Source organism: Arachis duranensis, chromosome 3 (assembly GCF_000817695.3).
Source record: "Arachis duranensis cultivar V14167 chromosome 3, aradu.V14167.gnm2.J7QH, whole genome shotgun sequence".
Taxonomy (NCBI): domain Eukaryota; kingdom Viridiplantae; phylum Streptophyta; class Magnoliopsida; order Fabales; family Fabaceae; genus Arachis; species Arachis duranensis.
This window is the reverse complement of record NC_029774.3, coordinates 3,828,021-3,854,588: the sequence shown is the minus strand read 5'-3', so window position 1 is coordinate 3,854,588 and position 26,568 is coordinate 3,828,021. Positions and strand designations below refer to the sequence as shown.

Below are 26,568 nucleotides of genomic sequence, written 5' to 3'. Positions count from 1 at the left end.
AAAAGTCGTTGATAGGGAACACCTTTGAACCTTCCAACATAGTGGCAAGTGATGCCAATTCTCTTGAGTAATTATCAGTTAGCAACTTGCTATGCAATTGGGAAAATTAAACTTGGCAATTATAATAAGAACTTAACATGCAAGAAACACCAAAATCTAATATATTATTATTATCATTAGTATATACATAACTATGAACTAACACAGGACCTTTATTGGAAATAAATACAGATATTATATTCTGATACAAAAACAAGTTAAGATGATAGATGTTCAGTAGTGTTCAAGGGCTAAAGCATTCAACAAACATGGAAAGTGAAGCCTCAGAAAACATGAACCTAGGCTTGTTAACATGAATGAATTTGCCATGATCACTTGAACTCTTCTTATTCTCCTTTTCTTGGAACACTTGTTGCTGGTGACTAGAATTATTGTTGCTTTTAGTGTCATTTTCAGTGTCACCCTTTTGCTGAAGCTTGGCCAGCTCACTTGTCCACCTGTCCACAAGGCCAGACATAACTCAAAGCAACTTCTTCAAATTAAAAGGAACTGATGATGTTTGGTTTTTCAACTTTGATGTTGCTCTACTTTATATCTTGTTAAATTCTCAGTGAGGTTAATGCTTTATATATAACATAAGAAGAAGAAGATAGATAGAGGTAGTTCAGATAAGGAGAGTGTCAAAATCATTAAATCAAAACAATATAATAGTGTTTTTTTTATGTCTGTGTGCTTTGAAACAGGAACCTCAAGCTTTGATTTCATCCTCTGTTACTATATAATAATAATAATATGTTCAAAACTGTTGGCCATAGTGGTACTACAAAATATATTAAACAACCTGCCCCAAAGTAGTATTAAATTCTGTTGTGATCACTCTAACCTTTGTGTTGGTTCAATCAGATTCAGATAAGGTTAGCTTTAACTAAAGTACTTCCAACTATGGACATGTGCATCCGCCATGTTCCAAGCGGCAAGTGTAAGGATATGCCCCAATATGTTGATGTTAATAAGATATTTTCAATTAAAATTTTAGCAATAAAAAATAAACATCCAGAGATTTTTAGATTTGACACTTCATTTTGTAACAAATTTTTATTTTTTATAAAGTCTTTAATAATTATCTTATAATTTTAGATTTAATTATTTTATAATAAAAATTATTAAAAACTTATATATCCTAATATTAAAATTTAATTGATATAGGTAAATAACCTAATGTGTCGGACGAGAATAATTTTGAATACTTCAAGAATAATAAGATTTATCCAAAATCAGGAAAATAAATCCTCTTTATTTTTTTAACATTTAAAAAAATAAAGAGTAATTTCTCATTTTTTATTCTATAAATAAGACCATAATTAAATAAAAAAAATAATAAAAAATAAAATTAAACACTGAATATTATTCAATTTTTTTTCTGTTAGAGAAGATCCACTCCCAACATCAGCTGATCAAACTAAAATTTGTTAGAGACATTTACCGGAAAAAAAAGTTAGGTAGGTTATGACTTATGAGTACTTGCCCTTCTTTTAGTAATACTTTTCATTTCGATCATCTTTTTGAACAATTATATAGATGTTAATTGCATAGACAAAAAAAAGGGCCAATTAACAATAATCTAAATAATTTATTCATATACATAACGAGATAGTATCATTTAATCTAACATAGAGCTAAGCAATCTAATAAATAGTTACAACCTTGAATTTGAGAAATTGAGAGAATATACTAGTACTGTATGAATCTTTATTTACACAATATTAAGAGGAGAGGAGGAGTTGTGGTCAATATGCAAATTTTGAATATTCAATGGGTCATTTTTTACATTCTAAATTACGGGTTAAAAGTTAAATTAAAGGTGTTAAATGCAATTATTTTAACAAAACAAATATTCAATTCTTATGACTAATTTTGAATGTTTTAAACCTATGAAACGAAATTAGATTTTATAATAATAATAAGAATGAAACCTTATTCTGTCCCTAATAATTTCACGAAATTCCTTTCCGCCTCTTAACGAAAGCATAATTCCATTGTGACCCTTATCCATCACTTTCGTTCTGGTCCTTCCGTCAATAAGCGGAGTATAACCCCATCCCGACCCCTAATCATCACCAACATTTATCACCATTCTCTACATTCTCTCTTTCTTTTTTGCACCATTTTTAGCCACTATCATCACCAACATTCACCATCATTCTTTGCTTTTACTGCACCACTCCATTGCCATCATTCTTCTTCTTTTTGACCGAACCAAATCCATGTAGCCATATCTCTCCCCCTACTTCTCTGTTCACCATCGATAATCCCAATGCTGCCATGGCTACCCTCTCTCCCTTTTTCTTCTTATCCTCACAATCCCTCTCTCACTAGCTTGCCCCTGTCTCTATTTGATTTCACACTAAGTCCCAAATCTACATCCCAAGTAGAGAACCTTATATCGAATAAATTAAAACACCGACACGCCTCAAAATCATCAAATCACTCTTTCACAAAAAAATCGATGCTTTAAGTAAATATCCATATTCAATCATCAAAATCTAAAAAAAGACAACTCGTAAGACCATATCCTAAATCAAATTCAAGTATTTAAACAGATAAAATTACTCGATTGAAAGGAGATGAGAGTAGATTGGTGCAGCAAAAGAGGAAGAAGAGAAAGAAGAGGTGGCAGTGGGTTAGTGCAGTGAGAACAGAAAATGGTAGTAGATGTTGGTGGCCGAAAATAATTTTGAGGAGAAGGAGAGAGAAGAATTAGCTTGGTGGTATTCTAGTTTATAAAGAAGAAGAGAGGAGAAAAGAGAAGAGGAGACGATTTGTCCTATTAAATTGTTAACTTATCGGTTATCCATTAGCTCTAGACGAAAACATTAATAGAGGGAGAGAAGGTCTCATGGAGTTAATCATTCTGGGCCGCGATGGAATTATACTTTCGTTAAGAAACACAAAGAGATTTAGTGAAATTGTTAGGGTCGGGGTGAGATTTCACTCTAATAATAATAATAATAATTGATGCAAGTTACTAAAACATAGAATAATGTATCCCCCAGTGAATAATGAATACACCAGCATTGTGAAGCTTAACCTCTACATCTAAATTCTAAATGATACATGTATGTATATGTACACCATAGCTCCAGCTAGAACCAGTGCATTGCATAATCCAGCTACTCAGAAACATTCAGCATGGATAAATATACTCCTCAATCACTAGGCAATGCAGCAATCCTTTGTATTCTTTCAGCCTTGGAAGAGCTAAGGATCCGAAATGTAGTCCCCGATCAATACGGCGATTCGAGTATCAGACGTTTAACAGAAGAGCAGGCATGGTGAATTAGTGATCCTTTCTCATCTCCCATTAGACCAACTTTGAGCCTTGAACTTCTTTGTGGCATGTATGGAATGGCACATGCAAGGTGTGAAATGAAAACTCTGCCCGGAAAATGCAGCAGCCAAATTGAATGGCAAAGGCTTTAACAGAATACAGAGGCCATGGATAAATAGCAGTAGTAATCAATGCCAATGGCAGATTTTCGATTACGCGGTTGTGCCAGACAAATTTGACCTGCAAAACCATCACTGTGGTGGCTCCCTTATCACAAGGAAATAGTGGCAGGCCAAAAGGGCCTATTTGGCTATTCCTCGCCATGGCCAACCTGATGGGACTCGAATGTAAGACGCTCTAGTCTCTGAAACTTCAAATCCATGGTGTCCAACCTTCATACATGTTGCATAGATTATCTACACTAGTAGCTTGCTTGAGCAGATAATCTACTTGCTCTGAGATACCCATTTCTCTGAAATCCAAAGGATCACTATTAATGTAAACTTTAAGCTAAAGATGATTTATAAGAGTAAAGAGGGGCCATTACTGTACCTTTTATCAGAAATATCTCGACCATCAATTTTCATCTCAACCCGCCTCAGTACTGACAATGCATAAGCATTTTTACCTAACAGATTTACAGAAAGCCACAAATCAAAAAGGGAAAATATGAATTCCTTTTATTTTCATACTCCTTTCCATCCCAAGATATTATGATGAAGACTTGGGTGTGTAAGAATTTTTTTTACTATTTCTTCCACCCTTAATATGTAGAAGTCATTCACAATTGAGATATAACAGTTTACGAATCTCTTCAGATATTAAAGTGCAATATACATAACTTACTCTAGACATACAAAAACGTGAAAAAGAGAAAGATACAATGTATTGTTTTATTAGCAATAACAACCACTAAGCACACCCCCAATAGCCAGAACAGGTTTCATGGATCAAACTTTGTTACAAGTCCCATCATAAATCATGTTTATATTCAAACATGGTTAACACAAGGTTCCGCAAAGAAATGGAAGTAAAATGGATCTAAAAGGCTCCACACAAATACCAAAAAGGAAACTACTGATATACAGGGTTGGGTAAACCATACACCCACTTCTCCTGCCCTCTGGTTTCATTTTCATTTTGTTTTCTATAGCACATTTATTTATTGGAACAACACAACAGGGAATGAAACCAATTATGAAAGAAAACCTTAGTATTATAATTACCAAATGGGATTAGTACAATAAAAACGTTAGATAAAAATATGCATAGAAATAAGACTTTGTACATACCCCTTCCTACTCGACTACTGGCATTCGTGTTAGGATCAGGAGCTTCACGTTGTTCAGCTTCATTCTTAGCTTTACTGGTAGAGACCAGTTCATCCTCACCCTCAGACTTTCGTAAGTTCTCACTTGATGGATTCTGGGAGCCATCAGGTAAGGCAACTGATTTGTCACTTGGCAAAGCTATAGCCTGGGAATGATCAGTGCCGTCATCAGTTAGGGTGTACTTCAAGGGACTAGAATGATTGACATCAGCATGTATGGGATAAGGTTCTGAGATTACAAAAGGAGATACTTCTTCAATATCAGTTGGAGACAGTGGAGTAGAATGTACAAAACCAGACGGGTTTCCGCTATTAGATCCCTGCGAAAGCAGGTCTTTATTTTCTGCAGAATCATTGAAGCTATCAGGGAGACTAACTTCAGCTGAGGTAATGTCAGATTCTGAGCTGCTAGAACAGATGCTATCTGGTGGTGATAACCATCCTTTATCTTCCAAAGAAATTTGAGAAAATTCACTAGAATCTTTGTTGTCCCAAACATCGGAACCTGAAAGACTCTCCCCTTCTTTGCCATCAAATTCGACAGCATCCCCACCACCACCATCTGATCTTGACAAAGTAACATCCTGTGATTTCACTTCCTCACTTTCTCCTATTCCTTCAAGAGCCTGAAATTAGAATGCATGCATCAATAGGGACAATACTGATATACATGTGCAAGGAAAACGAAAAATCTAGAAGCAGTGTCACATTACTTTGTGCAGATTGCCAGCATGAAGACTAGCAGTCCTTGCCAGTCTAGTCAGCAATGAATACAGTCCCTTTACAGCTGATGTCAGGGATGGCACCAAAGGCTTAAAGTTCTCAGTCATAGCAGCTACATCCTTGGACAACACTGATTCAAGCGGAAGAAGTGTGGCATTTGCCTAACAAAAATGTCAAACATCAAAATACAATTTTGACTTTTGGGAAGTTTAATGCCAGAAAACACAGATTGAAAAGTCATAGGCCAAATATCCACAAAAAAAGAAAGAAAAAGAACCTTTGACAGATCTTCCATTAGAGAAAGATGTATAGCAGCAGCCTCTTTCCCCAGATTGAAGACATCATGTATATCTTCAGTTATTGCTAGAACCTACAAAAATAAAAGCAACGATAGCTTCTAAAGAATTCAAAAAACACAGGATCTAATGGTAATGGAGGTAACCACAAATGCTGTACATAGATTCTAAATCAATACAAACATCAATTTCTACAAATTATCTGAAAAAATCAGCTCAGAAACTATACTGCCTAGTCATTTATAACTACGTCAAATACTCAAAAGACCATACCTCCTCAAGCATAGAACCACATTCAGAAGTCAAAGCAGTATGGATCCTTGAAACCCGAGCAAAAGCAGACAGTGCAACACTAGCCTCATACGCACAATCCCTCATTGAAAGAACAGTGCTTTGTAAATCACCTGCAAAAAGATAAAAAAAAATTGAATCATCACATGAGCCACGACACTGAAAGAAAACATCCATACATGAACTGCAATGTATATGTGAAAAGTAATGAAAATGTGATATCTACCCGAAGCTGACTTTGCTTTCAGAGAGGCAACACAGAGTTCATTAGTTGCAGTGTATAATCCTTTAGAAGCAGCTTCCATAGTGCCTTGTGCAAGCTTCCACTCTTGTTCAGAACCTATAACAGTAACAGGAGGGCATATGTTCACCTTTATGCAGAAGTATGAGTTCAAGACTTCAAGCGTTCAACTAACATGAAGAGACTTCAACTACTGAAAAATATAGTAAACTCACGTGTATAAGAATGGAAAGTAACATCCAGTCTTGTAAGAGAATTCAAGTACACCTGCTGCCATGTTTTCCCATCAACACCACTCCTGAAAGGGTATGGCTGGCCAGGTATAAGCAAATACCCATCTCTTGATGCTTCGAATTCTAATACAGACATACATAACTTTACAATGTTAGACGCCTTTTCTTTAAATTCCCATAAGATCTGCCTCCGGGCCGTAATATGTTCATGAAACTCGGGAGGAATTCCTGAATTTTTAGATGTGTTCCCAGAAGTACTAGAATTTGGACCACCACAAGCCCAACTCATTGCTCTTTCAAGCTGTCCTTCAGCTACAAGGGAAGTCCGTTCACTGGTCTGAAGGCAATCAACTGACCTCATGATTTTCGAAACAGAAGACTGTATATTTTCCAATAATTTAGATCTGCTGAGGTTTAAAATGATTGCATACAAGCTGTCATCGGTATCTAGATATTTCTCAAATCTGATTCTTCTGCTATAAGATGGGTTCAAATTAACATCATGCATCCATTCCATCTGAACTACCTCAAGGGCATTCTTCCTGAGAGCTTCTTTCAAGTCATTCACTTGTCTTTTCATGAGAGATGCAGCTGATTTTGCTGCTCTAGCAGTTTCATGTGCATTACAATATTCTTCAAGCATAACCAAAACCTTTTTCACAGGTGCACCTTTTTTCATTGGATCTAAGGCAAGTTCCTTTGATGACTCTGTTAATTGCTTCAAGTGCTCGTCTTCTTTGTCCAAACAAGCCAGGAAACTAGGAGCAACCCTTTCTATCAAATAGTGACCAATGTGTTTCTGTAGTTGGATTTCAAGTTTCTTCTTCATGAAGTTTAGTGACTGGTCAAAGCCAAGATTTTGCTCAACTGAGGAAGCTACATCATGTATGCATGTGTCAAGAAAAGAATCCATAACACCTATTTTCCAAATAAAGAAGGAATGGTCATCCAATAAGCCTCCAACCTTCCATACATACTCTGATATAGAATTTCCAGAATTTATCAAATCTGCCAGAGTATGAAATTTACTTGAGGTCATTGTAACAGAAACATCAACCAGAGACAGCATCTTATCACTGGATTCCAATTCCATGAAGGGCCTAACAAGTGCAGCCAATAGTGCTTTGCTTCTCAAAATATGTAGTTCCCTTTCTTCTCCCATACCAACAAGAGACTGAAATTGACGATTCACGGAAACTAAGGCATTTTTTATATCAGCTTCTCTCTTCATAAGAGAAGAAGTCCTTACATCCCTCTGATTCCAAGTTTGATGAAGTTGATCCAGTTGTGCTCTACAAGCTTCCTCTTGCGATGCAAGTTCCTCTGCCTCTTCCCAAGAAAGATGATCTCTTCCCTTAACCGCAGCTTCTTCAAGAGCCAGTTGCTGTTCAGTAATAAGACCGACCTTAACAAAATAGTTCTGCTCAAGCTCAACCAGTGATGCTCTCTCCATTTCGACCTCCACAAGCTGCTCCACTGCAGTTTCTATAGACCCTCGAACTTGTGAGATTAACCCAAATGCATCCATAACTTCCGAGTTTATTGAGACAGCAGATCGTATTACCTCTGGCAGAACAACTTCAGTCATTTGACTAATCAATTCCTTACAGGAAATCAAAATGGCTTTGAAAATTGAGACCCAATTACTGTCAGAAGAAAATTTCAAATGAAATTTGTTGGCATCAGCAGAAGGGATCTCCTTTCCAATAAATTGCCACAAATCTTTGAAAAATTCTGTCAGAAGATTACATTTTTCAACTTGTTCTTCAAACTCGGCAAAAGTAGTTCCATTGTCAGTCTGCAACATGTTGTGTTGATTTTGTCCCCCGGATAAGTCACCATATATATTGAGTATTCTATGCTTAACCTGACCATAAAGTGAACTTGTAGCAATATTCAGAATTGATAGTGCATTCTCCTTCTCCTCTCCTAGTTCACCTAAAAGTCTAGTATTGTTTGCCCCATCTTGTCTTGATTGAGCAGTTGATAATCCGCCTTCCTTTCGTAAAATTCCAGCGGAGTGCATAAGTTTCATAAAAGCTGACAACAGGTGATCCTTAGTTTTCAATTCTGACTCCAAGCCAATAGAACTCTCTACCTCAGCACACTCTTTTTCCAATTTTTCTATTTCTACAGCATACTTCTCCACCCTGAAACAAAGTTCATCATGATTGCTTTTGATGGAATCCGTGCTATCTCCATGAAATTTTGCCAAAAGTTCAGAAGCCTGCCTTCTGGCAAGGGAGAGAATCTCAGATGACAGGGTATTGATAGATAGTTGCAGAACTTGTGCCCAGCTATGGACTGCACTTGTTGAAAGATAATTTAATGGTAGAATTCTTTGCAGAGCCAAGGAATATGCTTGCAGAGAAGTTACAGCAGAAGTAAGGCCATCATCCAACTCAGCTATGAATTGAGATACTTCCCTGTCTATATCATAGCATTGTACTTGAGTGGGCTCAGGAACAACAGTTAGAGGAACGCCTGCTACAGTAACTGCAGATGTAAGAGATAAGCCTACTTCCATGTTACTCAGCTTAAAGCGAGTACTTATTTCTGGCAATAAATCACATCGTAAAGCATCAAGAACTCTTCCATGCTGCTCAGCCCAAGTCATTGCCTCCTGAGCTTTCTCTACAACCATTGCCTTTGCTTGAGCAAATTCCCGTGCCTGAATTTCAAACGAAGCTCGAATTTTCTCTAAACTGCAGGTTGCTTCAGCAACAATTGACTTAGCTGAAGTCTCATGCAATATAAGGCTAGATCTCTCCTGATCAGCTCGACAGTATAGAGTAGAGGCAAGCTCGTAGTGATTTAGAACATCAGCAAACCTCTGGTAAAAAATTACTCCAAGTCAATTCAATCAAAGCAATATCTGATTCAGAATAATCCCAACATAGCCAACAAAAGTACAAGGCATTTCATCATACCTCGAGAGCAGATTCAACAGCTGGCAGATTGGTCAACAACTGATCATGGTGCTCCTACTCACATTTGGGTTAAAGAAATCAGCAATGTATCATAGATTAGATTAGATAGATCTCAAGAAAGCATGACAGAATATATAAACTGGAAATTTTTATTGGGCCAACTTCCACAGAAGGCATCTACTAATTGAAGGAATAAATCAAGGATGTGAAATAAAAATTAAATAAGAACATGTAAATTTATTCTAAACATATTAAGCAAGGTCTGGGTATCTCACGTAAGATGGATAACCTGCTCAAATTCTTGAAACATATATACATGCACATGCACAAATATTAAGGTGGGCACACCCTTAAATAGAAGGCATTTTTGGGTTAATTCAATATATGTACCTGTAAGGGAACTCGAATTTCCTGCACTCGAGATGCAAATAGACTCAAGCTGACAGCCAACTCCATGCCTTTTCTTTCTTCACCGCCAATAGCAGCTTCATCATGAAAATCACCCCTTGTCCACTCCACAAGTGGGTCCCAAACAAACACTTCTAATAACATCAGAAGTATGTCCTTGTTCTTCCTTAAAGTTCCCACAACTCTCTCACAGTTTGCTCTGAAGCTACCTTCTATTCCAGTCATCCCTAAAGCTGCTTCGATCATTTGGGTAAGGCGGAACGGAACAATCTCTGGAACTTTCAATCTCTGTCCCTTATCAAAACACACATTGTAATCAATATGTACAACATCCCCGCTACAAAAATCTATCAGAATGTTGTCTAAATGTCTGTCGCCAAGTCCCAAAACATGACCAACCATACTCATTGCAGCAACACTACAAGAATACCTGCAGACAATGACAGTGACGATGATAAGAATAATAATGCTAATAACTGTACAACATCTTATCTGTAAGACATAAATTTTCACCTCTAAGCAATGCACATAATATCCCATGCAAAATTTTGTAAGCACTTTAACATAGAATAGTCAACAAACAGAACTCAGTACTTGAGAAACCTAATGATAATCAGAGGATCATGCAAAAAAATTGGTTACCTCCACTAGAAAATAATGGAACAACATCTAGGATATGTTAGATACAATAAAAGAATCATCAAAGTTCAAACGGAAAAATCATTATTTTTAGAGCAATTCCAAGCCCAAGAATGAGGCAGTAAAGGCAAGCCAAAAGAACATATGAATCCAAACAATCTAGATGCATTTATTGTGGGAATTTAACAATTTGATTTAATGATATATTATATAACTTCAAAATGCACCAGTAACAGATTCAACCTAATGTACCTCTTCATCTTGGAGCTGAACGCTTTATATCCTTCGCTAGAACACCATAGCTCTTGGTAAAGAAGATGTCTTGGCACCTCCTTCATGAGATCAAGAAGAACTTTACATTTTACTTCATGAGGCCAATCCCTTCTAGAAATCACTCTCTTAATACCTTTCTCTTTAAGTGCTGGTATGATCTTCCCATAAAACATATCACTAGGACGGGGAACAGGTGGAGGAGCTGAGGATTTTGTATTTGCTGTGCCTACTGCTGAAAACTGTGCTAGCTGGACACGAGTTTGCCAAGATTTAAATACGCTGTATATACTTATTACATTATCCACCCACTGGATCAAGCCAGCCCGCCCACTGATTGGAGTTACAGAATAATAGCGAATACCGAGAGAGTTACCATATGTAGAAGAAGAAGAATGTAGAAAACCATTTATAGCCTGCAGTAGTTGCATAATTCTAGCATCAAGGCGTAAATCTTCTCGTCCTTTAAGAAGATATGTATACTTCTGACCATCTGAACCAAGTATACCAAGTTTCTTAGGCTTGGTCTTTGTTGATAAGATGGTGACTTGTTCATGGAAAGAAGCAATTGTAACAGCACCTTGGAGATCAGTTGCTTTGTTAGACTCTGGAATTTTCATTTGTTTTTCAAGACCTGGCATTGGAACGTCGGAAGATGATAACATCGCCAAGTGAGGTGCAACTTCCTGTAAGGAAACTGAAGACTTCCTCTGGTATGAAGCCAAGGATGCGGCAATACTATCAAAAGGTCGCCATACATCTCCTAAAGCCGCAGACGAAGCTGGAGGTGTCTTAAAGGATACAATAGCTGATTTTAATTGATCTGTATACTCTTCCTGGAACCATGCTTCATGAGGAGTCCCGGGTTTTCGGGAAGTTGAAGCTAAACGGCGTTCCAGTGCGACAACTATTGGAGCCATCATTGCAGAATAACGTGCAGAATTTATCTTGTTTTTCTCATTCTGACTAAGCGTGACATTTTCTGCAATTCTTGCAGCCTCCTCTTTCAGCACATTTATTCGCCTCATCACATCTGCAACAAATAATAGTCAACCTAATAACTTCACGAATAGCAAATACTAGTTCCAGAGTATCAAAGGAACACTGAAATGAATCCCTCAAAAATTAAAAAAGTCATTCATTCTTCCACATAAGAAAGGGGAGCCTTGAAACGACGGTTAAGTTGTCTTCGTGTGACCTCAAGGTCACGGGTTCAAGCCGTGGAATCAGCCACTAATACAATTATCAGGTTAGCCTAGCTACATTACATCCTTTGGATGCAGCCCTTCCCCTGACCCTGCATTAAAGCGGGATGCTTGTGCACCGGACTGCCCTTTTTTTTTTAATTCTTACTCATAAGACAACAGAGAGGGATGAGATCAATTATAAAGTGTTGGAAAAAAGAAAATCGACCTGTGTGAAGATCCTGAAGAGTGCTGAGCCATAATTCCTCCCAGAGAACAGTAACATTTCCAAGTTCATTTATCATCAACTGAACATCCTGAACCAACCTAGGGTAAAGCTCCCTCTGCATTAAAGAAAGGCTCATGATTGGTTCTATATCTCATAAACCAAACGAATGCTCATCCAAAAACGGCTAAAATACACAACAGACATCAGAACTACCAACACATCTCCTCAATGGAAAAGGGAAAATTTATCTTCCCAAGACTGTTAATAGGGAGTAAGATTTTTCTTGCCTTGATCTAAACTCAGAAGGCATTTTGAACAGAATATTCATGTTTTGCTTTGTAAAAATAAAGTAAAATATATAAACTATACAGTGCACATAGAATTCTTTTATATTACCAGACAACCCAGCACATGATGAAGCTCTTCTGAAGGTTTTCCGTCATAAGCATTAACATCAACTAGTGTTGGATACACTATGGAACAGGGTGATTGCTTGGCCAACATCATCAGTAAACCTTCCAGCTGCTTCCGTACAACTTGTTCATGATGAGAGCTTATCCTTGCAAATAGTTGAGGGGTAACTTCCTACGTAAAACAATTACTTCAAAATATAAACAACATATCCTCTGCTTTAAAATGAAAGAAGCAAAATTGACCCAAGATGTCGCATGCAAACCTGCCATGGCAACAAAGGAACAATTGAAAGAGCAGACTCTAAAGTATCTTTCAATTCCACACCATAATTAAGAAGTATATGCAATATATAGAGTGTAGCCCTCAGGGTGTAGCTGCCAACTTTATCCTTCACAGGTTCATAATCAGAACCACGCATCCGACAATGGGAAAGTTGCGAAGATGAAAATGAAAGATACTGCATGTAACCATGAGCTGCGTGTCCAAACAGGGATACTCTTCTCCTCCTCAAAGACCACCAAATGTCAATTATGTCTTCCAACACAGATATTATGTCAGATTCTTCCAGTCCAAGATTTGCATGCAGCAAACAGATCCTCAATTGAGAAGATAACACAGCAGAAAGACGTTCACCACCAGAGTTTTCTGCACCTGGTGCTCCTGCAGCAGTTTCAATAATATTCACCATGTTCCAAACCAGTGTCAACAGAGGATTGCCATTACTTCTGCGCTCTGCTGAATCAAGCAAAAGACTTCCCTCTTCCAATTGATCTATGAGACCTTTCATGTCACCATTTCCCTGAAAAAGACTCACAACCAACGATTTAACTCTTTGCACCTCATCTCCAGTCAACTTGAATCTCTCTGGTGAGATTTCTGGAGCAAGTATGGGAGAAAACAAGCATGCATGGAGAGTAGTTTCGCTTTGACCAAGGAGTGACTCTTTGGCTTGGTTAAAGCACCAAGAAGCATAGGAAATCCATGACTTGCCCATGGTAGGGCAAATACGAGTAGAAAATTTTGTTGCTGTACCAATAATTTCCTCGGTAATGAGACCCAGATATTGTTGACGATTGGTATGTTCTTCACTACTGCCTTTGGTTGGTGAAACTGATTCAGCATTATAAAAATCTGCTGGCATCTTAAGAACGATACTCTCTGGACTCCAATCTGAATAATCCCGTCTTAACCAATCTGAGAGTTTCAAGCATGCTTTGGCCTTCAGAATTCTCTCATCAGCTTCAGAGATTCTAGATGCCGAAGAAACCATGCAAGGAAGCAATAATGACCAAAGGTTTGTTATGGCTTCTTCAAATTTGTTTTCAGCATGCAAAAGTAAAATGCTCTCATACTGCAAATTTAAGACAAGAAGATCACGTTGCCTCTCCTCAGAGCAAACAGCTACATGATCCTTGAGATAGCAATTCAGACGATTTGCCAACAAGAGGTTTCTCTGTTTACGAGCTAAATTTAGCAAATTCATGCAGAATTTTAGAGTAACTGGAGAAGTCGGCGAAATGTTTTGATAAACACGTAGAACTTTCAGCCATGGATTACAATCTTGACGGATATTACTAATAGATGACACCGGCTGAAGAGAATTTAATACTGATTGAAGTTGTTTTCCCTTCTCAGGGGTTGATTTAAGCTTGCAATCCTCTTCTAATAGGAAAATGCAATGCAGCTGGCAGTGATTGTAAAAGCATTTGTTCACTCCGCTGCAAGGCTATTTTTGGGTCAAGGGTCAGCTCACTGTTACTTTTAGGCGTCAAATCAAGGCATGACCAAGCACCCTGATAATCACCCTCGTCAAAACGTGCTAATGCATGGATTGCATTAACTTCATTGCCTGCCATTGTCAGAGCACCAGAATAACCTTTACCAGCATGCTTAGCACGAAGCATTTGCAGCTCTAGTAGCCAGGTCTCAAGAGATTTCCAGTCACATACAGCTACATAACTCTCAATCACACGTGAAATAACAAACTGTATACCATCCGAACCAAGGGTACTGAGTGACTCTTCAGTTTGTAGCATGTGAGTGAAGTGAGCAGCAGCATTTTCATACTCTCCTCTTGCCTGATATACAAGCCCACTTATCCATGAGACTGGTCCAACAGTTCCATACTCATTGAAGGATTGATTTTCCTCACCAAGTATGGAGGAGAAAGTAATTGACACCCATTTTCGTAAGCCGGTCAAAGAATCTGGTTCAGAATTCTTGCAAAGGGCAAATGAAAGATGTCTTAAAACTTTTAAGATATCTGCTCTGTACCTGCCTCTAATATTGTGGGTATCAGTCACTGAAGGCCTTGATTTTTCCTTCACATATGACATGGTGAGATTCTTGAACTCCTGCAAGCGATGCGTGCAGTATTGAATAACAGCATCATTGCAATGCAAAGCCAATCCAGCATTCATCATTGGTTCACATATACGAGAAAACCAATCCTCACATACTTTTTTGTTTGCTCGAAAGAATAAAGAACTCTGACGAGTTGCAGGTGGTAAAATGACAGAACCCTCATATGCATTGTATACATATTTCTTTAGAGCCTCAACAAAATCCAACAGCAGTCTCATTGGTAACAAATGAGCACCAGAAGACCCGATCATACTTAAGTTCCCATCATTTTGTTCATTGTCAAGCTGTAAAAGGTGTGCAATGTCCAAGAGCATGCGTTCAAGAGCAGCAAATGTTTGGGTAGGCCCACCAAGATTAGTCCGAAGCCGTGTTGCAATACAGTATCGAGCTGCTTCTTGAACAGCCCACCAGGCACCAGCTAAATTATTGACAGCACAGATTCTTTCAAGTATGTCTTCATCCACTTGTATATCCAACCATGGAGAATTTGAACCAACATTTCCTGTTTCTTCAGGCTGACTGGAAATAGCATCCTTAGAACTCCGGCAACTATGAATTAGCCGCTGAATCCAAGAAGACAGAGGGGACTTCCATCTTTGTGAAATGTAACTTAAGATTGTCACAAGCTGTTGTGAGTGTAAATGCAGCGGCAGCTGCTTAAGTGCAAATAATTGTTTCCAGTGCATCTTAGAACTGTTTCCTAAAACAAGGTCAACAGGCTTAAATCTCCCATAATCATAGAGACCACATGAATAAACAGTTGTAGGCAAAATACAAGCAAGCAGCCTCACATATGCTTCCCGTATATCTATATCTGGATCACCAAGTTTCTCCAATATTGCTTCAGCTAAGGGATATGAACATACAGGGTTTAAAAGCTTTGCTTGCATTAACATCTCCAAAGTTACAGCAACATGTGATCTTACTTCTGGTTCCCTCTCAATTGTAGTACCTAAAAGTGAGAAAACTACATTCATTATTACACCGGTATGTCCACATATTCCGTAGGAGAGTACTTTTGAGCTTGAGATCTTGTTTACAGCGATAACATTCTCACAGAACCTTTGTACCCAATCAAGAGCCACTAATTTTACTGCTAGAGGAGTTGAAACATGAAGAGCTTTTATAAGAAGTATGCTGTACTTTCCTAAATGCTCAGAAGTCACAGCCAAAAGCCCATCACGAGCTTTATCGTCACCCTTCTCGATTGCAACTTTGTCATAATTATGTTCTCTTATGGAGCAATTAATTATGAACTCAACCGATGTTAGCCTCTCCAATGTTCTGAAAACAGCCAATTGCAACTCCATGAATACCTGAATAGGTGATTCAAAAGGATTCATCTTTTTCATAATAAAGGACACCAACATTTCTAACCTCCTAATATACAACGTAGTGGTTTCTGTTTGGCCAACCAAACTGTTATCCCCACCTAAAGACACACACGCTAACAGAACTTTCAAATCAAACTTGATTATTGCAAATAGTTCAACTTTTGATAGTGTTTTAGACGATATAACATAATTGAAGTGATCAGAATAATCAGTGTTTTCCTCTATCACACCCTTTAACAGTTCCAGCTCATTGATCAACGAGGTGACTGCTTCATCAACAACTTCTTTATTCCCATGTTGAAGCAAGAAAATATAAGTAGCAGCAGCACTTCCAGTTACCAAATGATTTGGATGCAACCTCACATGAGAAATTGGTGCATCAAACTGCAATAACTTCCGCACAGATGATGGGAGGAGGCCAAGCTTCTGCAGTGATAGCAACTGAAGATTTGTTTTCAAAACCCCATGAACCTGAAAAGAGGTAATATTCCTAAACCCTTCCCGTTGTGCAGCTGCCCCAACTTTCAAGCTTTGAAACAATATATCAACAGCAAGAGGATAAAAACTCGAAAACCGTTCTCGCAATATTTCCGCCAAAAGTGTCAAACACTTCCAAGAATCTTCAATCCATTCTGCCCATCCAAACTTCTGCCCAATTAGAGACAAGCACCTCAACAGGCGCGGCAGCATCCCTACAAGAGGCTCACTAATCTGTTCAAGAAGATTCATTTCCAGTAACCCGGAAGCCGTAGCCTGCAGGATCGTCGAGAAACAAGACAGCAAGGCCAGCAGCCTCCTAAACTGCGGCGGGGTTCCAGGACTGGAGTCCTGGAGCAACGCCTCCATGTCCCCCAAGAACTTCGTCAACAACCTCAATGACATCGCCAAACTACCCACCCAATGTTTCTGAAACTGCAAGAAGCTATCCATAATAACCTTCCTATCCGAATCAGCGAGGTCCGGCACCAACGCCCAACCGAGAAGCAAATCAACAATGTCAGGGAAATGAGGCTGAAAGCACCTCAAGAACTTTAATGATATCAAAGTGATAACCCCAACAAGCCTATGCAACAAGCTCAATGAAGTTCTCTCATCCTCAAGCAGCACCTGACAAGCTTTGAGAATTGGCAAAGCATATCTCTCAGCTCCACCAATATCCCCAACATTAAGAAACTCACGCAAACCTTCCAATGCCAATTCCTTCGTCCCATCAACGGCGTTGACATTGCTCAACAAGGGCAACGCCCAACCTATGAAACGGTCAACCAAACCACCAAGTATAACATGATTCTGTCTCCCGTTTGATGTCACGGGAACCGAACAGATCACTGCACATAGTGCACCGTACGCTACAACAGCCGCTTGCCGAACCTCATACAACCTAAAGCAAAGAACGACAAAAGATGAAATTTTTATCGGAAAATTGGGGAAATTTTTGAAAACTGAAAATTGGAGAGTGGGGATTAGGGTTTAACTTACTTGTCGGAGAGAAGTTGGGAGAGACCTTGGGAGAGGAAGTGAGCGGAGTGAGTAACGAGGAGAGAGTTGTGAGGATAGAGGATGGCGCGGTGGAGGGAAGCGATGGCGGCGAGGCGAGGGGAAGGGTCTGGGAGCGCGACCGATGAGACAGAGGTGGTGGAGGAGGAGGGAGTGGGAGTGTTGTCGTCGGAGGGGAGGGCGGCGGAGAGAAGGGCGGCGAGCTGGTTGTGGTGGTGGTGGTGAGGGTGAAGTGGTTGCTGCTGTTGCATCATCATTGTGGTTTAGCAGCATCTCTTGCTTTACGAATTTCTGAAAAGCTGTGTGTTATGAGTGAAGTCAGCAGTGAGAAGCAACGGAGTCTAAAGAGTTTCTCTTCTTCTCCGTCATGCTGTTTATTGCAGTGGTTACTGCTTACTGCTCAACCTCAACCTCAACCTCAACCAATTCTCATCATTCGCGCAAAACCTGAATATGCCAACAAAAATTATAAAAGTAATTAAAAAACTAGAGAAGTTAATTTACAAAAAATATTATACAATATATTTATTTAATTTAGTAATTTATATATAATTTAATAATATTATTATTTAACAAAAAGAATACAACAAAATATCCGTTTTAATATAATATAAATAATAATTATGTTTAACCGTTATTTTGTAGTTTAATTGAATAATAATATGAATTAAATTTAATTGATTAAGAAAGTTAAACTTTTGTTTAGTAGCATATTAAAATTAATTTAAATCTTATAACGATTGATCATAAATGACAGATAAAATACAAATATAAATACAAATATAAATATCATTAATATTTTGATAACTAAAAATAACATTCAATTTTTTAATTTTATTTCTTCATGAATAATAATAATATGTATTTTTAATAATATTATTACAACTAAATAATATTAAAAAATATAAATTATTGAAAAAAAGTGATAAATAAATAACAAAGATATTACATAATTTATGAATATAGTCATATAATTATGTAATATATATGTTTAGCAAATTAAAAAAAATTAATTTAAACTAATTTTAATTTTAAAAAATAAATCAAATTAAAAATTAAATACAATTTTAAAATTTTGACAAAGATGAGAAACAAAAGTGTATTTTATTAAATAAAAAAATTAGCTGACGGAGGTGACATGTTATATATTGGAATAGTTATAGGAATCAAATTGGTCAAATTACTAAATTAATGAGTTGTTGATTCAAATGCTGAGTCACAGGTTGAATAAGTTAATCTAGTCATATAAAATATTTTTTAATTTATAAATATAATTTAATTTAATTTAATTTACATAATACATTTAATTAAAATATATGTATGGAAAATAAATTTGTTTAGCTCAACTGGATTTGCCGGATCAATTTAAACCGATTTAAATGAGTTTGAGATTTTATTGAATTTGATTATATTTGATCAAGTTAATTATTTAACTGATTTAAATGATGAACTAATCAATTATTTAACTGATTTAAATGATAATCTAATCTAAATTGAATGAATTGAATTTAATAATTATGTTTAAAATTCTTCCTTTGTCTCATTTATTACTTGTATGCATAATACATTATATGAACAAAATATATAAATAAAAAAACTTTAAATGTTCTCGATATTTTAGTAATTTTAATTGTTAATCTTGATTATAAAAAAATATATAATATATAATAATTAAAATCAATGATTAAAATTACTGAAATACTAATAATTTAAGAATATTTAAATTTTTTCCAATACTATAAACATGCTTTTGACACCTTCTAAAAGGTAATAAGAATGATTTCCAAAAAATATCAGAAATTATAATTCTATATGCTTAAATACTTAATATATATTTACAAAACAGAAACATGATGGATGCAGAGGGCAAACAAGGGTGAGAGTTATTGTCTAAAGTAATACGGGTACGGGACTACGGGGTACCCAAAATTGGAGGGAGGAAATCGTAAAATCCTAACGGTCTTATATTATAAAGGAGAAGAGAAGAGAAGAGAAGAGAAGAGAAGAGAACCAGATTCTCGACGGTGCTCTCTTATTCGTGTTCTTCTTGTTGGTTGTTCCCAAAGTCCAAAGAAAGAAGAAGCGGCGAAACGAAACGATGTCGTACGACGACGTTGAGATCGAAGACATGGAGTGGAACGAGGAGCTTCAGGCGTACACGTACCCTTGCCCCTGCGGCGACCTCTTTCAGATCACCAAGGACGATTTGAAGCTCGGCGAGGAAATCGCTCGCTGCCCTAGCTGCTCCCTCTACATCACCGTCATCTACAACATCGAAGATTTCTCCGATCACAATCGCAACAACAAACCTCTCCACCCTTCAAATCCCCAATCCCTCACCGTTGCTTGAATTTTCAGGTTACTATCCCTGTTTCCTCATATCAATTTTCCTTTCTGTTGCCGCTTAGCTTAATTGCACTGTTTTTTGCACTAATCTGTGTGTTTTACTTTATGTATTAACTTTTCTTTCTTTTTTTTTTCTTTGTAATAATTTGTTGAGTAGTATATTAGAGAGAGAAAGAGAATCTTTTGGCTAAAGTTATACAACTTAGAGATGAAATTTATCACCTTTGTCTTTGTATCTTGTTTACTTTTAATCCCTACCCCTAAATCAACATATAGTGGTGTTATATATACTTTTGTTGGAGTATTATTGGTATGTGATACAGCTGATAGGTTTATTCACTCACTTTGCAATTTGCATATCATACCTCCCCCACCATTGGTTTTGGTGTTGCCGGCCATGCTCACATGTTGGACTGCATATAGAACTTAGAAGAACTGAAGAAGTATGGGGGTATATGTGAGCTTTTCACAAAATAAGGGGGTGTTGAATTAGTGAATTACCATTTAAGTTTAACCCACCTTGATTTGAGAATAGGTTTGTGACTGAGCTTCTTTTCAAGTAATCAATGGGAATCTATTCTCATTAGTACTAGTTTGTCATATGCTAAATGCTGATGCACTGATCACTAATTCCATGCATAGAATAGATTATCACTTGCTAAAAAATCTATGGTTCCCCCCTTTCTTTTTGGGTCTAATAAGGCCTGTTCCCTGTTGTTGAGTATGAATTGTGTTCATTACTATGACACTTCGCTTATTTTTAGTTCCCTTCTGATGTATTTATGCCTGTTTCATTTGGTCTCGAGTTTACATTGGGATATAGATTTCAAGGAAGTGAAAGTCAAAAGAATACACTTGATTTGAATGTATTGTATTTATACTGAGAATGTTGCATATTAGTGCTCTTGTGAATGATGGATCTTCTTTTGTGTAAGGGGTAAGGCACCTCTTCTGTGTTTAATCAACTTTGAATTAGGGAAGTAGTATTTCGGTTACACTTACATGTGATGGATGGAATTATATCAAAGCTAGAGAGTTGCTGTTGTTATTATTATTATTATTATTAGTTGACTTAATTATTAGGATCCAACTACTGTATCAATTTTTTTAATTTGATTTTCGTTACCATGTTAACATACTAATACATACTTTTCTTTTTTCTGATTTTATTAATGAAAAATTATGCTTAGAGAGAATTTCTTGTATGAAACAATTTCAACGGTACCACCAAACAGCAGATGCAGTCTCAAATTTCAATTATTTAATATTACTTCTTCTATAATTGTGTGTGCATATTATAATAATAATAATAATACAAGATGCTGTGATGTTCTTTCTGCATTTATTTGATAATTAATGATCAACATTTCTTTTATCACAAGCATAAGCCAAATTTGATATTGGCCAAAATTCTGAACATCCCTGAATGCCACAAATATTCACCACGTTTACTTTTTCTTGTTCAAATTGATTCAACTACATACATTATGCTCTTTCTATCAAATAATTGTTTATTTCAACAAATTAGTACATTGGACAAATAGTAGTTAGATGCATTAGTTTTTTAATATGTTAATTTGTCTAAATAGACAATTATTTGATATCAGAAAAAAGTAACAATAACATATGCTGAATTACATAACAAGTGGCATGGCTTTGAAACTATGAAGTTGTTATTTCATTGCATCACAAATTCGGGCAGTGTTTATTGTTGAAGAATAAGAACAAGGAAAGGGAAAAAAGATCAGAGATATAATCCAATTATAGTATTTAATGAGGGTGGTGCATCCAATTTGCCCCCAACTGACCCCAGATATGCTTGAAAAATTTGGTACCAACCAAAATTGCAGAATGAAAAAACATATATAGCCAGAAATAATACAAATGTAAATATAGTTGGTCTCAGTATTTCCTGATAGTCAATTATGACTCTGTCATTTATATTAATGTTTGTAAAGAATAAAAAGATAGTTTTGCTTTTCATGTTCTTATCATAAAATCAGATGCTAATAATATACGTCAAAGCAACATCGGTTCAATGAAAATTTAAATAAAAAAATTACATATACATTGTAGCAGTCTCCATTTTTTTTTATATATTGTGCAAAGAAGTGTGATATTCTTTATTATTTTTATGCATGTGAGTTTTAAACTACTATGTGTAAGAATTTTTACTTTTTAAAAGATACAAAATGCCTGTGTCATTTTGTGTGTAGCAAACAAAAAAAAATAAATCGTTAAGAGCACTGATCACTAATTTACAAGTTTTATACTACTATGTGTTAGAATTTTTACTTTTTAAAAGATACAAAGTCTCAGTGTCATTTTGTGTGTAGCAAACAAAAAAAAAATCGTTAAGGCCGGAACAAGTTTTGCCACAAGGTTTGTGACTGAGCTTCTTTTCAAATAATCAATGGGAATCTATTCTCATTAATACTAGTTTGTCATATACTAAATGCTGATGCACTGATCACTAATTCTATGCATAGAATAGATTATCACTTGCTAAATCTATGGTTCTCCCCTTTCTTTTTGGGTCTAATAATGCCTGTTCCCTGTTGTTAACTATAAATTGTGTTCATTACTATGACACTTCACTTCTTTTTAGTTCCCTTCTGCCATGTTTATGCCTGTTTCATTTGGTCTCCGAGTTTACATTGGGATATAGATTTCAAGGAAGTGAAAGTCAAAGGAATATGCTTGATTTGAATGTATTGTATTTATACTGAGAATGTTGCATATTAGTGCTCCTGTGGATGATGGATCTTCTTTTGTGTAAATGACTAAAATTGTATAAAACCACTATATTGCAGGTGTCCTGGAACAAGTTTTGCCACAGCTTTTGACTTATTGTAGCATGCACAGGTCTTGCTTTGCACATAGGAATTCTTGTTATTTGAAATGAAAAGGGAGAGATAAGCGACACCAGAGATTATATAGTACAGACTACAGAAAGAGCCTATCATTTCTGTATCATTGTTATGTGGGAAATTAGCTTAAGCTTTAGTTATTGAACTTGGTTGAACTTTTGATAGGACATCGATTCTTATAAAATAAACCATCATTGGTATATTATAATCCCACGGCTAAGAGGATGGAATGTGATTATTTATGAACCTTTTATTTTATTTTGGAGCTTATTCATTATTCTATGCTATAGCTGCTCAGTAGTATAAATGGGCGAAAACTTTGGTGCAGCAGGTATTTGACCATGTGATTAGTCAATGTGTTTGTCCTATCTACTTGGTACCCTTTGGCAATATTAGTGGTTAACTAGATTTATAACTTAATTATTTGGTAAACATGATCTACTTATTGTTTGTCCTATACGAACTCATAATCTAAGCAAGTGAAATATTCTGAATAGAGTGATGATGATAAGGGCCAATTTAATAGCCTTTAGTTATACTCACGTCAGTATCATTCTACGCTTATCAAATTCTTCAGAAAGCATGATATAAGAGAAGTAGTCTCTACAATTCCTGGAATTGACATGTTGATTACCGGAAATAAAATTCACCATTTGTTTCCTCTGGAAAGAAAAATCAAATTAGATTGCACTCCACTTTAAATACAGAAAATGCTAGTAAGGAAATCGCTCAAATGTTTTTCTTTTCCTTTTCTTTTTTTCTGGTTATATAAATGATGATCAAGAAGAAAAATCTTCCTGGTGAGTTTTCCAACTCCGAAAGCATTAGCTCAGAGTAAGATCATGTTGTTTTTGAAAAAAAAAAAAAAACAAAAGAAAAGGGTCAAGGGCGTTTTATTCGAATAAAGAAAATAGAAACAAATTTATCCAATTGTATTAAATTTTGGTTATATGTTTATTATTTTTCATTTGAGTTTAAGTTTGATGCCATAAAAAATTTGAATCATATTACACATTTAAGTATTTTTATCAATCAAATTTAATTGAATTATATTAAATCCAACAAAAAACATTTATAGACATAAACGTGAAATCACACATTTTTTTTGCCGTGAAATATAGCACCGAAATTTCTTAACTTTAATACAATTTTTTTTTAATTTTGACACTAAAATATTTAAAAGTTTTGGACTTGTTACTATATTTATTTTGCTTCTTTTTAGTCTTCTTTTTTTTTTCGTACAGGATTTCTATGTTTTTATTTATAAGGTTACGTGTTTTTCTTTTAAAATTTTTTGCTTTTATTGTAGAAAAGAATAAACTAAAAGTTGCATAATTTTTTCTTTTTTTTCTCTCTCTTTTTTTGTTTTTATTTTTTTTTAAAAAGTAAAACAATAAAAATTATATAAAAAAAAGAGGAAGAGGAGCTGTTTGAAAAAAAATATAAGACAGAAAAATGTAACACCAAAAATTTTTTAACTACAACACATAAAACAGAATGCTACAATTTTTTTACTTTTTATTTTTTTGTTGTAAAATTTTTGTGTTTTTATTATAAAGTATGTTTTTCCTTTAAAATTTTGTGTTTATTGTAAAAAAAATTAAAAAGTAAAACATAAGGTTGCATAATTTTTTTATTTTTTTCATTCTTATTAAAGGTGAAAAAAAATAAGAATTACGAGATAATAAAATAAGAAAATTATAAAAACAAGGATGATAATGATGAGGAGGATGATACTGATGGTAACGATGATGAAAGAGGAAAAGAAATTAGAGAAAAATGTGAAAGAAGAGGAGATGATAATAATAAGGGGATGTTCCATAAAGACGTTTAAAACGTCCTTTTGTAAATATACAGACGTGTTCTATTATTATTGGACGTATTAATTAACGGGTCATTTTTTAATTTCTTAACAGATTACAATAAAATCGATTTTTTTATAACAATAATAATAAATCTAACTTTTTTTTATAAATTTAATTGTATTTTTAAATTTTTAGGGATTTAAATGTCTGCAAAACAAAAAATTAGGGATATATTTTTCTTTTTATCAAAAAATTTAAGGATATTCGGTTTAGATTGTGTAATTCGATCGGATCAAATCGGGTCTAATAATTATAATGTAGACAATTAGATTTATTATTGTTGCTATAATAAATCGATTTTGTTATGATTTATTAAAAAATAAATTATTAATCGGTTTAATAAAGATGTCCAATAATAATATAACACATGTAAACGTATTTAAAAAAATATATTTTTAATGTCTTTATTAAAGTAGTCTCTTAATAATAATGATGACGACGACAATAATAAGAGAGGAGAAAAAAAAAGAGGAGAAGACAGAAGAAGAATGTAAAAAGAAATAAATTCCACTCTATTAGAATTGGTTAAAAAAATTGATTGTTTGATATTTTTAAAAAAGTTGTCCATGTGATCTAATTAAATTAATGTGTTTTAATTTTTTAAGTAATGTGTATGAAAATTAATTATAAAATAAAATAAACACAAATTAATAAAATATTATATATTGTATATAAATATATATTATTTAATTTTTTAATATATATTTTATATTTTAAATTTTTAATATATAATTTACATTAATAATTAATTGTAATTGAGTTTAAAAAAATCAAAAGTTAAACTATAACTGGAGAAGATCCGATACATTCAATATTCAAAGGTTTCTTCCTGCGCTTTGTGGCGGCTGTGCCTTCTCTCTCAATCACTCTCTGTGGCTATGAAGTTTCTCAGAGTCTTCAAAGTCAAACCTTCCAACTTCAAACACAGAGGAACCACCCCTGCTCCCCATTTCTCTACTCTCTCCGAACCCCAAACATCGATCTCCGAAGCCACCCTCCTCCATTCAATCCAATCCTCTCAGTGGCATTTCGTCGAACACCTCGCCCCCAACCTCACCCCTTCCCTCCTTTCTTCCACCCTCACCGCCCTCCACCACTCCCCCCACCTCGTCCACCACCTCGTCACCCTCCTCCTCCGCCACCACCACCTTCCCTCCCTTGACCTCACCACCCATTGCCTCTCCCTCTGCATCCTCTCTCGCCTCTCCTCCCCAAAACCCGCCATTGACCACTTCAAGCACCTCATTCACTCTTCCATTTCCCCCACCCAGGACATTTTTAATGAGCTATCACTTGCCCATGATCACTTCAGTGCCAAGACTAGTAGTACCATTGTCTTTGATCTTATGATCAAGGCTTATTGTGAGCTCAAGAAGCCCAATGAGGCCATGGAGTGTTTCTCCTTGATGAAAGGAAAAGGGGTTGTTCCCAAAGTTGAAACTTGTAACCAGATGCTGAGTTTGTTCTTGAAATTGAATAGGACTCAGATGGCTTGGGTTCTTTATGCTGAGATGTTCAGGATGAAGATTAAGTCCAGTGTCTACACTTTTAACATAATGATCAATGTGTTGTGTAAAGAAGGGAAGTTGAGCAAGGCAAAAGAGTTCATTGACCAAATGGATGCTCTTGGTGTCAAGCCCAGTGTTGTTACTTATAACACCATGATCCATGCTTACTGTTCGAGAGGAAGACTCAAAGGGGCAAGCTTGATCTTTGAAACGATGAAGGGTAAAGGTCTTGCGCCGGATGCTTACACTTATAACTCTTTCATTAGCG

General features: G+C 35.8%; 3 protein-coding genes across 3 annotated transcripts in view; 2 read left to right on the top strand and 1 right to left on the bottom strand.

Annotated features, from left to right (window-relative positions):
• Positions 1 to 2,986: 2,986 nt before the first annotated feature.
• Positions 2,987 to 18,137, bottom strand: LOC107476732 (uncharacterized). Its single transcript, XM_016096599.3, is given in 16 exon segments — positions 2,987 to 3,800; positions 3,881 to 3,956; positions 4,621 to 5,284; positions 5,372 to 5,542; positions 5,659 to 5,751; positions 5,951 to 6,081; positions 6,195 to 6,308; positions 6,425 to 9,275; positions 9,373 to 9,426; positions 9,763 to 10,210; positions 10,672 to 11,722; positions 12,103 to 12,217; positions 12,499 to 12,687; positions 12,779 to 14,204; positions 14,206 to 17,595; positions 17,694 to 18,137. Coding segments are annotated over 16 exon segments (11,148 nt in total). The 5' UTR covers positions 17,969 to 18,137; the 3' UTR covers positions 2,987 to 3,700.
• A 1,482-nt stretch (positions 18,138 to 19,619) lies between these two features.
• LOC107476740 (diphthamide biosynthesis protein 3) lies at positions 19,620 to 23,347 on the top strand. The gene is made up of 2 exons (XM_016096608.3): positions 19,620 to 20,069; positions 22,871 to 23,347. The coding sequence occupies exon 1, from the start codon at positions 19,810 to 19,812 to the stop codon at positions 20,059 to 20,061; it is 252 nt and encodes an 83-aa protein (XP_015952094.1). The 5' UTR covers positions 19,620 to 19,809; the 3' UTR covers positions 20,062 to 20,069; positions 22,871 to 23,347.
• A 2,253-nt stretch (positions 23,348 to 25,600) lies between these two features.
• Positions 25,601 to 26,568, top strand: part of LOC107476733 (pentatricopeptide repeat-containing protein At2g15630, mitochondrial) — a gene marked incomplete in the record, with an annotated part of 2,262 nt that continues 1,294 nt past the window's right edge. Inside the window, 1 exon segment of the mRNA XM_016096600.3 lies at positions 25,601 to 26,568. Coding sequence (XP_015952086.1) covers positions 25,671 to 26,568 — 898 coding nt within the window.

Bases quoted from the DNA above. Each gene is read 5' to 3' on its own strand.
- LOC107476740 (XM_016096608.3), top strand. From the start codon at position 19,810: ATGTCGTACGACGACGTTGAGATCGAAGACATGGAGTGGAACGAGGAG.